General features: G+C 33.5%; 1 protein-coding gene across 1 annotated transcript in view; it reads left to right on the forward strand.

Annotated features, from left to right (window-relative positions):
* LOC117784861 overlaps positions 1-15,001 on the forward strand; it is a 105,736-nt gene that overhangs the window by 79,156 nt on the left and 11,579 nt on the right. Inside the window, exon 6 of the mRNA XM_034622713.1 lies at positions 13,007-13,709. Coding sequence (XP_034478604.1) covers positions 13,007-13,709 — 703 coding nt within the window. The remainder of the gene's footprint in view (positions 1-13,006; positions 13,710-15,001) is intronic.

A 15,001-nucleotide genomic window follows, 5' to 3' on the forward strand; every position in this document is an offset into this window, starting at 1 on the left:
GACGAAGAGAACGACGACGACGTCAGACGCATCGTCAATGCGCTAATGAAAAGCATGAAAAGCATTTTTTCCCCCACTCCAACTCTTTGTTACTCTCTCTCACTCCCCCAGTACTTCCCTCTGTCCGCCTCATTTCCCCAGGCTTTTGATTATTTAACCGGAGCGAACAAAGCGCCGCTCAAACAATGCAAAAGTCTATTGGCTAAATATTTGCAAACAAAATAATGGAAGAAATAAAAAATAGAGAAACAGGCAGAAAAACAGGAAGAAACAAGCAGCTACAAATGAGCGCACTCGACAGCAGAATACCCTGTGCTATGATTAAATTTATCTTATTAAATTTGCAACTGATTGTTCCTATGAGAGCTATATGGCATATGATATAGTGAATTGGGTCAGGATATATAAGACGAACTTATAATCTTTTTCAGTCAGATTAAATTAGATATCTCGAAAAAATATAAATGTTTTTCATACTAAATTTGGATTTTCGACCGATTGTTCCTATAGCAAGTATATGAGTACTTGAGTCAAATTAGTTCAGGTTGTTTAAGACCCACTTAAATGCATATTCTTTGAGATTAGTTGAGATATCTAAAAAGAAGTTTCTCATACAAAGACTTGATTTTCGACCGATCGTTCCTACGGCAGCCATATGATATAAAGGACCGATTCAAGGCAAATTTGGAGAGTATGTCTAATAATAGGAACACTTGCCGGTACTTAAAACACGTGTGGTCCCTTGGCTCAGTTGTTAGAGTCGCCGACCTATCGCATAGCTAGAACTAGAGTTTGAAAAATAACTGGGTTCGAACCCTGCCATGTTCAAAAATCAGCAACTTACCTGTTTTGTAAATTCTTGAAATTTATTTAAAAAATGTATAAAAAAAAAAAACTAAAAACACCAAGTTTAATTAATCGTTTTGATTTCTTTGTAAATTACGCCCCCTATAGTGGGCGTGGCAAAATTTAAAAAAAAACACACCTGTCTTAAGTTTTAGGAAGTCTATATACTAAGTTTGGTGATCCTAGCATTTACCATCTCTGAGATCTAGGTGCTCATACGGACTAAAAGACAATGGGATATGGCTACATCGATTCGTTTGATGCTGATCGAGAATATATATACTTAATAGGGCTGCCACCTTTTGACTGTTCCTTGTAACAAAACTAATATACCCGCACTTGGTAAAAAAAGAGAGAAACAGGCGAAAAAAAGGAAGACAAAATGGAAAAAGCCCTGTTAGAGTTGCCACAGCGGGTGGTCAGCCATAAAAACAGTCGAGCTGCAAGATACTAAGTATGATGAGAGAGGGAGAGGAGAAGAAATGGTAGGAAGGGAGAGGGAGATGACAGGAGAGGGACACAGGGCAACCTGAGGCTGCAGCAAATGTTGTTGGCCACAAATCAAATGGCGAATGTGAATGTGAAAGCTGCTGTCCTCTCTCCCTCTCCCTCCCTCTCTCTTTCTGATTTCTCTTACCCAAAAAAAAATCTCAGCGCGTTATCTCGAGAGTTGCGCTTTGGGAGGCAAGAGAGAAAGCGAGTGGGAGAAAAAGATAGAAGGATGAGTTGGAATTCAGTTTTTTATGGTCACATACGAAATATATTTTTGTGGCTCTTGTTGTTGTTGTTGCTCTTATTGTATATTGTTTTGTGTGCTGCATTGTTATTGCTTCTATTGTTGTTGTTGTTGTATTTGCTTTGTCCTTTTGCATATTGGTCGTAAAGTGAAAGCGAAAGCAAAAAAGCAAAAGCAACGCGCCGCATGAGGTGCATAAAAAATGTTGCCTGCCACTTGAATTTTCTTTTTATTGAAATTTGTTTAGCCGCGAGCCAAGCTTCCCCCTCTCCCTCTCCCTCTATGAGTGTGTGTGTGTGTTGGTGTGAGTGTGTGAGAGTATAAAAGTAAATAGCGTTGTGAGTGTGGCGCAAATCTGAGGCAATATACACTAATAGCTAGTTACAGTTCAGGCGAATAATAAATAGCATTCTAAAAATAGCTTTCGATTGCTTTCGTAAACGTTTCACTGGCTTCTTGCACCCTCTGGGCTGGGAAGAGTAAAAATATTATCTTTTTAAATTAACAGCCTTTGTAAACGTTATACTGGCTGTTGACTTTGTTTCCCTGTCAAACATTATCGCATTCAATTCCTATACTTTCCGATAGTAATCATTCATTTTATGGCTGCTCATCAGTATAAGCTAGAAGGCAATATTTTTGCGTTTTTAGTAAGTCTTTTTCATAAACGTTTCACTGGCTACAAACTCGTTTATTGTCGCACTCAAACAGTCACATTTAAGCTGTGCTTTCTTGAAATAATTGTTATCGATTATTTAAAATGGCAGCATTCGTAAACGTTACAATTAAAATATTGCATATGTAACAAAAATTATTCATTTGTCTACCCAATATAGTATTGCTCTTAAAATGTATAAGGTTTTATAAAAGTTCTTTGTATCTCATTCGTAAACGTTGCACTGGTCGCTTCTCTTGTGCTCACTGTTCTTACTAATATTTCTCTCTCATTGTTTCACCATATTAATCAATCTCTATATCCCTGTCTCTATATATATATAGATATATAATATTTATAGTTAGTTAGGTGGCTACCTACTACGTCTTGACGGTTACTCCTTTATTATCAGGCCTACATGTATATAACTTCCCTCTTTCACTTGAATAAACATTGATCTATAAATAAACTCATAATTCCATTGAATTGTTGCGGGTGAAGCAATTGAATTGCATTTGCAGTGCAGTAAATGCATTTGAAATGCAGCTCAGTGGGAATATTGATTGGTCATAGCATGGCCAGATGAGAGTGCTCATGAATATTTCAATGAGTACTCGATGCACAATCAAATGCAGTTGTGAGTGCTTTGCATTCGATGCATTTACCAATAAAACTCACACTTTCCTAACAACTGAACTGAACTGCCGTTGTGACTGGTCTTCACCCACGTTCTTTCCTCCCCCTGCTGCCACTTATTACCCCCCACCACTGCCTCCTACCTCCTGCTCCCTTTTTCCACAGCCAATGGCCCAAAGCGACAACGTTTAGTGGCAACTCCATGTTATTCCACACTCACTTTTCCATTTTCCTTCAGCTGCCTGAATGCTGCTCATATGACTGCTCTTCTGCCTCTCCAATCTCTCTTCCTCTTGTTCCCTCTTGCTTTCCCTTTATACCCTTTACTCGTATAGCAAATGGGTATATTGTTATAGGGACAAGGAGGTGTATACATAATCTTGATCAGTAGTGACAATGAAAAAAATATATTCTAAAATTTTGATGCAGAATGAAAATAGAGGCCAAATATTGATCAAAATGATATTCCCCATGGAAATCGTTAAAGTTTTGACAAAGTTATGTCAGTTTGAAATTTTCGATAAAGTGACTCTAGTCACTAGAGTAAAGGAAGACATGGAAAAAATGGACAGTGTGGGTCAACAAAATATATTTTTAAGATTTGATGCAGAATGAGAATAGAGGCCAAATAATGATCAAAATGGTATTCCGCATGAAAATCGGTTAAGTTTTGACAAAGTTATGGCAGTTTGAAATTTTCGATAAAGTGACTAGACTCTAGTCACTAGAGTAAAGGAAGGTATTGAAAAAATGGACAGTGTGGGTCAAAGAAATATATTTTAAAATTTTGATGCAGAATGAAAATAGAGGCCAAATAATGATTAAAATGATATTCCCCATGAAAATCGGTTAAGCTTTGACAAAGTTATGGCAGTTTGAAATTTTCGATAGTCACTAGAGTAAAGGAAGTTGTGGAAAAAATGGACAGTGTGGGTCATAGAAATACGTTTTCCAATTTTTATGCAGAATGAAAATAGAGGCCAAACAATGATCAAAATGACATTCCCCATGTAAATCGGTTAAGTTTTGACAAAGTTATGGCAGTTCGAAATTTTTGATAAAGTGACCAGACTCTAGTCACTAGAGTAAAGGAAGACATGGAAAAAATGAACAGTGTGGGTCATAGAAATACATTTTCCAATTTTTATGCAGAATGAAAATAGAGGCCAAATAATGATCAAAATGATATTCCGCATTAAAATCGGTTAAGTTTTGACAAAGTTATGGCAGTTTGAAATTTTCGATAAAGTGACTCTAGTCACTAGAGTAAAGGAAGGTATGGAAAAAATGGACAGTGTGGGTCATAGAAATACATTTTCCAATTTTTATGCAGAATGAAAATAGAGGCCAAATAATGATCAAAATGATATTCCGCATGAAAATCGGTTAAATTTTGACAAAGTTATGGCAGTTTGAAATTTTCGATTAAGTGGCTAGACTCTAGTCACTAGAGTAAAGGAAGGTTTGGAAAAAATAGACAGTGTGGGCCAAAAAAATATATTTTTTTAATTTTGATGCAGAATGAAAATAGAGGCCAAATAATGATCAAAATGATATTCCCCATGAAAATCGGCTAAGTTTTGACAAAGTTATGGCAGTTTGAAATTTTCAATAAAGTGACTCTAGTCACTAGAGTAAAGGAAGATATGGAAAAAATGGACAGTGTGGGTCAAAGAAATATATTTTTAAATTTTGATGCAGAATGAAAATAGAGGCCAAATAATGATCAAAATGATATTCCGCATGAAAATCGGTTAAGTTTTGACAAAGTTATGGCGGTTCTTCTTAAGGGTAAACACTTTTTTCTATTATTTGCAATCATTTCTTTAAGTTTCATAAATGCCGATTAAATAAAACTTTAGTCATGACTGTTTTAAGTAACTTTAGTAGATATTTTAAATATCGTAGAAAATTATTAATTTATTTTTTTTATTTAAATGGTGTAACGGGTATCTTAAAGTCGTGGATTTTGATAAAAGCATTCTTACTTGTTTTTTTTTGTCTCTCTCTCTTTCAATTATTTCTCTTTTGCTTGCGCCTCAGTTATTAATGTAATTTTATCTTATGACTTTTGTTTTTGGCGTAAACAGCCGCGGCGCGTGTCCAAAAGCTTCAGGCTATGCATACGTGTGTGTGTGTGTGTATGAGTGTGTATAAGTGTGTGTGTGTGTGTGTGTGTGTGCCACATAAATGTGCTGCATGTGTTGCTCTTTTTGTGGCTCACGTTTTAATGGCAACGCGCGCGACATTTTTCGATATGAAAACAGCCTGCTTTCCCTCTCTCTCTCTCTCTGTCTTCTACTATATTTCGCTCTCTCTTTCTTGCCCGTCTAGTGTGCATTGTGAAGTGCACTTGGTGTGGGAGTCGTCGCCTGTTTAGGGAGCTCTCTTGTATTACTCTCCATGGAGTAATATCAGCGATAACTCAGCAGCTTCAACACAACACGTTTTATTTCTCTTACTTTGTATGTATGTGTGCGTGTGTGTGCGTGTGTGTGTGTGTGTTGTTCTTGTTTTTGTTGCTGTCGTCTTTTTTGCTTATTTCAATAACTTGGCTACGGGTTTTTGTGTTGTTGTTTTGTTGCACACACGACATCACACATATTACTCATACGCCGCTTTGTCTAGCTTAGAAACTAGAAAAACTGAAATGAAAAAGCAAAAATCAAAGAACAATAATAACAATAACGAATTTTGAATGCCCTATAGAGACTTTGAAACTAGTATATGATATTATTACCTATAATTAATACAATTTTTCTTGCTCAGCAATTGATTATAATCGTAAAAATAAAATAATAGTATGTATATACATATATTCATAATATTTCTTGTCGATAATTATAATTTATAATATCAGCTGTCTTTTATTTGGATGTATAATATTACCTAAGTTCTTCGTCTAACTTTATCTAGAATTTTTAGCGCAAAATAATATTGTTATATATTAATCGTTCAATTGGATCACTTGGCTTGTCTTTTAAGCTCGTATATTATAATTACATATAAAATATTATTTAATTGATATCATATTTACTATGTGTTAGGCCCTTTATTCATTTAAAGTCTTATTACTTAAATTCTAATATAATAATTATTTTAAAATTTTTTATTGATTTACTTAAAATATAATCAGGAGTGTTACAGAAATCGATTCCAACCATAAATCTTCCAAAAATGTTTGTAGATTTGGAAGATTTTCGGTTGTTTCGATTAATTTTGAGTTTCACTTTATAGCTCGAAAAATATTCATTACTTTTGAGCCAAATAAATAGAGCTCATAAACTAATGATTATTTCTTGAGTTTTTTTGTTCACAACTGGTACATTTTATCAGCTCAAAAATAATGTTTATGTTTTATTATTATTGTACTATATCATATCAATTCTATAGATTTATTCATTTAGTTGCTACATACCAAATTTTACAGCTTTAGCACTGAAATTTCTAGAGTTCATAGGGACAGTTTATTATAGAAAGTATGCTACTGCCTTAATAATAAAAATAGAAAAACTCTTTGTAATTAAAAAGTGACAACTTCAATCTTATTATTTAGATAAGAAGCAGTTTTTATGCAAATAGTAGCTTCTACTTCTGCATTCCCACTTTTCAACTCTTGCACTTGTCTTGAACTTGAAATACGAGACTTTCTCATATGGGTATTATGGTTCTTTTGGGGATTCTGTTTGTTGTTTGGTCCGAAAGTTATGAGACCCGCTGGGCAAGCGTATTAAAAAGCACTCGTCATAAGCATTAGCAGATAGAAAGCTACACTGATAAAAAAAATGTTCTAATATCGAGATTTTGGTCTCAGAACTAAGGTTTTTGGTTATAAAAATGCGTCGAAAACTTAAAATTCTTGAATTAAGAAAACACATCTTGATTTTAAGAACATAAATGTTCCTAAAATTAAAATAAAAAAATAAAGTAAATAAAAATTATTTTTTTATATTTTTATTTTTTTTAAATTTTGATTTATTTACATTTTATTCTGCTTTAGTAATTTTTTAAATATTATCTTAATTTGCTACGAGTGGGACTCGAACCGCCGCTCTAACAATTTAAGATTTTTATTCTTATATTAAGATTTTAAGATTTTTAAGATTAATAATCTTAGATTTAGTAATTTAGTAAAAAATATTTAAGATAAATGTTCTTGATTTTAGAAGTTGTTTTTTTTTTTCAGTGTAGGAAAAAAAAGGGATATGAGGAGGTAAAGCGGAAACAGCAGAGATAAGAGAGAATAGCATAAACAGAAGGCAGAATTTGCTCAGCGTATTTGTTTTTGTTTTTCTGTTTTTTTTTAAAGGAAAACAACTTCAGAGCCATAAAGCTCGTTAGTTTGCACGCTTCTTATGACGGCGACGTCATCATTATCATTATCATCATTATCATTATCTGGCAACGTTTTCATTAACGTTGGCATAAAAATCACGTTGCTTGGGCAACAACAACAACAACAACAATAACAGGAACAACAGGAACAGTTACAACAATGAGAACAACGACCGTTAGACATTGAGTCAGTTTGTTGCCCATCCGTCTAACCATTTTGATTGTAGTTTGTCTAGCCTGACAGCCATTTTCCCCATTTCCCTTACATTCCCCCATTCCCCCATTCTCCCATTCCTCCTGTCTGTCATTTTCAGCTCCTGCTTTGCTTGCACTGCTTTCTCTTCCTTTCCACTTCCATCTCTCATTCTCCCCTCTATTGATTGAAAGACACATTTTGCCAATCGAGACGCGCGTGTGGAAAATTCACGTTTGCCGATAATCAAGGGCAAATATTTAAAGAGCAATATGTGTGCACAATATGTGAATAAGATTTCCAATTTAACCCATGCCCCAGGACCTCATAACCTATCCAGCAACCCAGCCACCCACAGCCCCCATCTTGAATACTTAAATAGCGATGACAAAACATGCTTAAATATCGTCCAATGAGATGAAAAATCCAGGGACTGTAATCATTATAAATTTTATTATAAAACTCAAGAAGTAATCATAGTTCCATGAGTTGTATTATTTTACTTATCAACAAAATAAAACTCAGGAATTATCATTATTTTTGAGCAAAAAACTAAAACTCATAGAATATGTATTATTTGTTGAGTTTTATTTTTTTTAATCAAAACTCAAGGTGTTCTTTTGACCAACCAACTTGAGTTTTATTTTTGATTCAAAATAAATAAAACTAAAGAAATAATTATATTATTGTATGAGTTTTAGTTTTTTGCTAATAGATAATGATTTTTCCTGAGTTTATATTTTTGTTTAAAAATAATGATTATTTCATGAGTAAAATAATAAAAATCATAAATCTTAAGATCATGGTGAAATTGCTAGATTACCGTTAAAGAACAATTTTGGTATTTTTCACGTTTATTTACAGTTACTAGAAGTGAATGATTTTTTCTTTTGAAAAAAAAGAAAATAATGATTATTTACTGTCCCTGCAAAAATCATTTCTATACTTTTTCTAGAATTGTTTAATTATTGGAAAAGCATTTTTGTATATTTTTCATATAGATTTATTTATTTAAAAACTATATAATTTGTATATTTATATTTTAGATTTAAATAACTTTAAACTACAAATCAAATGAAAATCTGAAAAACTTATCATGTGTTAAGCTGTCTTTAAGACTTATATAACATTCAAATGTGTTCAAGAAATAAAAACCAACCAAAACGAATCCAAAAAGTCGTACATTTTTGGTTGGTTTTGGAATATATAGAATTACCTGAAAGTATTCACAAATTTTCTTAGTTTTACTTAAAATTTATATTGCTTTAATCTACAAATCGAATTATTTGAAAAGCTGATCGTTTATTAAGTTTTCTATATTATATTTACATATTATTTTAAACAATAAATAGGATTGTCCTTATTATTTTTACAAACTTATTAAACAAATTGAATTATCTAAAAAGTATTTTTTTTAATGTAATATTTAAAGTGTTAAGATTTATTATTTGTTATGTTAAAATATGCATTAAATGGGTTTACAAATTAGATGTGATACTTTAACCAGAGAAAGTTGAAATATGTTTATTTGTTTATTATACAAAATTTATTTTCGTTCAAGTAAATAAATATTTAAAATTTCATAACTTAAGATCAGTTTAGATACGAGAACTCTGATGATAGTATAATCAGTAATATTTATACTTATAATAAAAGTTATAATATCCTGTAATTATAGGACCCTTTAAATATTTTATGTTTTTTTTATCCTAAATAGCTACTTATCTTAGCACCTTTGCTTTTTTCATCTTTTTGTCTTTATCAAAAGTTAAGATCTTGGTAATATCTAAAGCTTTTTAAGTCATTTGAGGTTAGGTAAATCGTGGCTTTAAGGATTTTCAAGAAATGCGCTTGAAAAGCATTGGAAGTAAAGTAATCATCTCTATACAAATATGATAGACAAACACGCCAAACACCCTAGGATCAACCCCATCAGCGATATGCCAGTTATTGAGTGTGTGTCTACACACACATGTGTGTGTGTGTGTGTGTGTGTGTGTGTGTGTGTGTGTTTGTTTGTTTGCTGTGTGTGTGTTGTATTTATCTATCTATATTGTCTCTGGCATTTATGAGTGTCGAGTTGAATATAGAAGGGCTTCAGTTGAGTTATCAGCAACCTGGCAACCTGCCCGGGATACGGGACTCGAGATACGGGACTCGGGACCACAAACAATGCGGCTGCTAGGGGCAACCTGGCAATGATGTGGAAAATGAGGAGAGACAGGGGGAGAGATGGTGAATAAAGTGTAGATTTGCATTGCATTGGTTTCCCCCAAGTTCAAACTCATTAAAAGTGTTTTTAAATACCCGTTTCTCGTAGATTACTCAGCGAGTATTGTCTACGCTGCAATGTATAGTTTGTAACGGTTACAGTCGAGCACGCTCGACAGTAGGATACCCTGTGCCCAGGTACTCTGTACTGAAAGTTGATTTTTGACCGATTGTTCCTATGGCAGGTCCATGATATATGGAACCGAATTTAACCAAATTTGGTAAGAATGTAGAAAACCAACTTAAATGCATATTCTATCAGTTTGGTTAAGATATCTCAAAAAACAAAAAACTTTTTCATGCAAAAACTTCATTTTCGATGTATGTGTTCCTATGGCAGCTATATGATATAGTGATCTGATCCAAAAATAAAAACAAACTTGATCTGCCTATGGTATCCAGGAATCTACATACTAAGTTTGAAGTCTCTAGCTCTGATGACTTCTGAGATCGACGCTCTCAAACAGACAGACAGACAGACAGACAGACAGACAGACAGACAGACAGACGGACATGGCTCAATCGACTCGGCTGTTGATCCTGATCAAGATTATATATACTTTGTGGGTTTGCCACGCCCCCTTCTGCCTGTTACATACATTCTTCCAAACACATTATACCCTTTTTTGCCCATTTTCAATGGGCTCAGGGTATAAAAAGGTTAAATATTCCTAATCTTGTATAAACTACATATTTTCTGCTTCCTCGATTTAATTTTAACAACTAGCTACAATCCAGAAACTCCAAATTTGATAGACAGTCGCGTTTTATTCCCCCCGCGAATCGGAAAAGTCCACAACAAGCATAGTTTTGAAGATATTACACTTATTTTGGTGTTTAAAATTAATTGTTATTATTATCAGTCAAGTCTCTTAATTGCTTCAAGACTGAATAATAATAACAATGGTAATGCCTGTTTAAAGTTTTTTATTTATGCAGGAAATTAAAAAGGTTTGGATATTCAAATTCCTGGAAATACATTTAAATTAATCAAACTTTAGCTTATACTTCCTTTATCGATTGTTGAGTTTTTGTTTGTTTTTTTACTGTGTATTTTGTTGCTATCGATGAGGAGATGCAGCAGCAACAACAGCAACAACAACAACAGCTACAGCAGTTGACGCTTAATTTATGAGTTTCAATTAAAAATTCCTTTCAATTTCAAAGTCCGAGCAACAAAAGCGACCAATGCTTAGTCCCCAGTCGTTCTCTCTTTCTCTTGTACATTTCCCCTCCCCCTCTCTCTGCCTCCCTCTGTGTTGTGTGGCATCAATTTCCGCTTGCAACATGCCCCATCACACACACACACACAAACACACACACACAACTCGTCACATGGTTTTGGTGCATGTAACGGAAATTTATGTTTAACAATAATGCGCATATTTACGGCTACTCCCCTTAAGGCGGGGCTAGAAAGAGAGGGAACTAGAGGGGGAAGAGAGAGATAGATAGAGAGAGAGAGAGAGAGATAGAAAAAGAGGGGAGACAGTCTGCTGCTGCTTATAATGTGTTCACATTAGGGACACGTTAATGTCATTCGCTCGAATTGCTCCAAGTTGCTCGTTGTACGACCTGATGTTGCAGTTTCGTAATGTTCAGCTATTTGTCATGCCACGACCGGACACTGTCCACTGAAAGTACATGGACAGCAGCTGAAATGAATGACAACAAAATGGGGCAAGCAATAGCCAACTTTATGATGGATAGTTTGACAGATTGATAGCTAAAGAAATTGATAAAAACAATATGACTTGTAGATTAACACGATTGATTCATAATCTGTCAATATAAGTCACTTGTCACATTTCTATATGTTTACAAAAACTATGTGATTGGTAGTTTCAATTTCTTTCCTTCCGTATTCCTTACAATCTTATACTCAAATATGATTAAGTACACTAAAAAAAACCAGCTTCTAAAATCAAGAACATTCATCTTAAATATTTTGTTTTTAAAATAAGTTTATCTTAAGACCAAATTACTAAAACTAAGATTATAAATCTGAAAAATCTTAATCTCTTTATATAAAAATAAAAATCTTAAATTGTTAGGAAAGTTTAAATAGTTACAATTTCGTATCAAACAAATGGTAGTCCTGCTTCAGTTGTGAAACAAATTATAATAACATTTATAAAATTACTAAAACTAAAACAGAATAAAATGTAAATAAATCAAAATTTAAAAATAAGAAAAATTATAAATATAAAAAAAATTTCTTATTTATTTTATTTTTTGATTTTAATTTTAAGAACATTTATTCTTTAAATAAGAACTTGGTCTTATTTTAAGAACATTTATTCTTAAAATAAGAATTTGGTCTTATTTTAAATGTTCTTAAAATCAAGAGGTGTTCTCTTAATTTAAGAATTTTATGTTCTCGACTCATTTTTTAGAACTAAAATCTTAGTTCTGAGACCAAAATCTTGATATTAGAACATTTTTTTTATCAGTGTAGCAGACTAATTCTAAAAATAAACCAGCAAAAAGACATCATATTATGTAGAGTCATTTATTAAAAATTAAGTAAAATCAATCAACATATAAATAATGTGGATTAAAGGCAGAAAAATCAAAGCTCTTTTTTTCCAATGTTAATGAACTAGATTTCTTTCCTCTTTTTGTAAGACCCAATGAAATTGTTCCTAATTTTGACCATTCATAATTATGGGTCTTCCTAGTTCCAATTGTTTTTTCCTAATTTTTATTTTTAAATTATATTATTTCTAATTATTTCCTTTCATATTTTTTGTCTTCCCAATTGTTTTTTCCAATTTTTTTTATTTTTAATTATATTATTCCCAATTTGGACTTTTTATTCAAATTTATTTCTATTCAATTTATTATTTCTTATTTTTCCGAATTTCCGAGTGTTTTTCCAAGTTGAATTCCATAATTTTTGATTCCAGTTTTTCATCATTATTTTGGTTTTCTAAAGATTTATTCTTTGTTTTTATATTCTTCAAAAATATTCGGAATTTTTATGAAGTAATGTGAGAGTTCACTATGAAAATCAGCAGTTATAATTTTGGCTGCATTTCTATTGGCCTTGTAGTTAATTATAAAGGCAATAGCAATGGAAGGGGAAAGGTTAAAGGGAAAACCTAAAAGCGCTAAGCGAGTTGACACCACTGTCAAAGGGTCAACACAGTGTCACAGTGTCACAGTTGCACAGTCCAAAGTGCAAGGGGCACATTACTCAATTAAACGCTGGCAAATTGTAATTGAAACGCAAATCAAATTAGTTGCAACCGCAATTGCAACAAGAAAATGAGAAAAAAAAAACAAAACAAAATGTTAACTCTTGTTTTATTTTTTCTTTTGCCAATTGCAGCTGCCATTTAACGAAGCCCAACAAGCGACACTGCAACAACAACAACAACAACAACAACAACAGCAATCGACAACAGGCACAACAGCAGCAACATCAGTTGCGCCACCGCCAGTTGCCCCTTTGGCCACATTTCCCAGCCAAGCGGCAACAGCAGCAGCAATTTTGGGCAGCAACAGCAACAACAACAACAGCAGCAACTGCAACAACACGCACAACAGCAACCAATTGCAACTGCATAGCAATCACGTGCACAACAACAACACATTGCCGGCAGCGCCGCAGCAACAGCAGCAGCAACAGCAACGTGCAACGCTGCAACATCCACCGCTGCCCAACAGCAACATTAAGCAGGCATCCGTTAAGCTCATCGAGGGTTATTCCGATCCAAAGGACACACGTAAACACGCCCAAACTAACCACAAAAAGGTCTACCACAAAAAAGCCAAACGTCGCACGGCGCCAACTCATAAGCGACAGCAACATCAGCAGCAGCAACATCAGCAGCAGCAGCAGCAGCAACTGAAGCAGCAACAGCAACAACAACAGTTGCAGACGCTGCCAACGACACGCGCACATCATCAGCAGCAGCAGTTGCAACAGCAGCAGCAACAACAACAACAGCAGCAACAACAACGTCATTCCACATACAATAATAATAACGGCAACCACAAAAAGGACAAGCGCAGCAGCCATTACAATTCAGGTGAGTACGACGCAACAGCAACGTGGCAACAACATGGCAACGTGTTGCACAAATGTGCAAAATGCATGCAAATATTGCACTATGGTGCGGATGACAATTTTTTTGAAAAAAAGTCATTTGTTAAAGTTGTTCAAATTAGGGATTTTTTGATGGCAATGCATTCAAAATATTTCCAACTCAAATCTTGCATAACCAAAATTTTCACATTGTCCAACACTGTTGAGCAAACAGCTGTGAAACAGTGTTGCTTTCAACAACGAGCACATGAAACGGATATTCTCATTTTTTAAGGTTTATTTGAATTGTCTTACAGCACTAATTTAAAAGCTTTTTTAACAAAATTTATCATGGATTATATTCATTGTGGCTTGTACTTTGTGTTTACATATCCGAGTTGTCGAAAAACAACGTGCAATGGATTGTTTTATATAAATTAAAAACTTGCCTCGCTAAAAAAATTTTTGTTTAAATTTTATTTTTGGAAAGAGGTAACTAATTTTTCTGGAATATGCTAGCAATGCGACTATATGCATTTTGTAGAGTAATCAATTCTGAATTTGTACTATTAAGCTGAAGTTGCGCAGTTTTGCGCATTTCTCAAAATTTCACTTTATTGTAGCTAACCTCATATTGAAAAGTGCGTAGTCGCTTAAAGTGTGGCGACAACACATAAGACAAAATGAGGAATATTATAATTTTTTGGCTTATTTTAATGTGCGCATTGGCGAAAATTACAAAAACTTGTCTTAACATATTGAATAAATGTTAAATCTTTGCAATCGCCAACAAGCATTGAAATTTCTTGTTTCATTTTATAATTTTTTATAATGTGAAGAGCATGATATTATAAATTATAGTATTCTGATCTTGATATCTGATAGCCAGAATGTGAGAAGCATAATATCACATATATACTTTCAGCTTGGTCAGCTATTTTGGAAAAAATATCATTGTTATGCAAAAAATGACTTTTCGACTGATAATTCGTATTATTTCTATATGATATAGTTGTCCGATTTGGATGAAATTTCGACAACACTTCAAGAGCATAGTCACACGCCTAACCTGCAAATTTGGTGCTGATAGCTTGAAAGAACAAAAAACTTGCAAGTCGCAGAATCCAAGATATAGGCGGCACCACGCCCACTTTTGTAGGTTATTTGCTTATTAATATTATAAGCCCAATGCAAAAAACTAAACCAAAAAAACTTTATTCGTTCTCAAATTATTAATTTATTCCTAAAAAGTCTTTTTTCTTTTATTAAAAATATAATGACATTTTTAAAAAGGAT

Source organism: Drosophila innubila, chromosome X (genome assembly GCF_004354385.1).
Source record: "Drosophila innubila isolate TH190305 chromosome X, UK_Dinn_1.0, whole genome shotgun sequence".
Classification (NCBI taxonomy): domain Eukaryota; kingdom Metazoa; phylum Arthropoda; class Insecta; order Diptera; family Drosophilidae; genus Drosophila; species Drosophila innubila.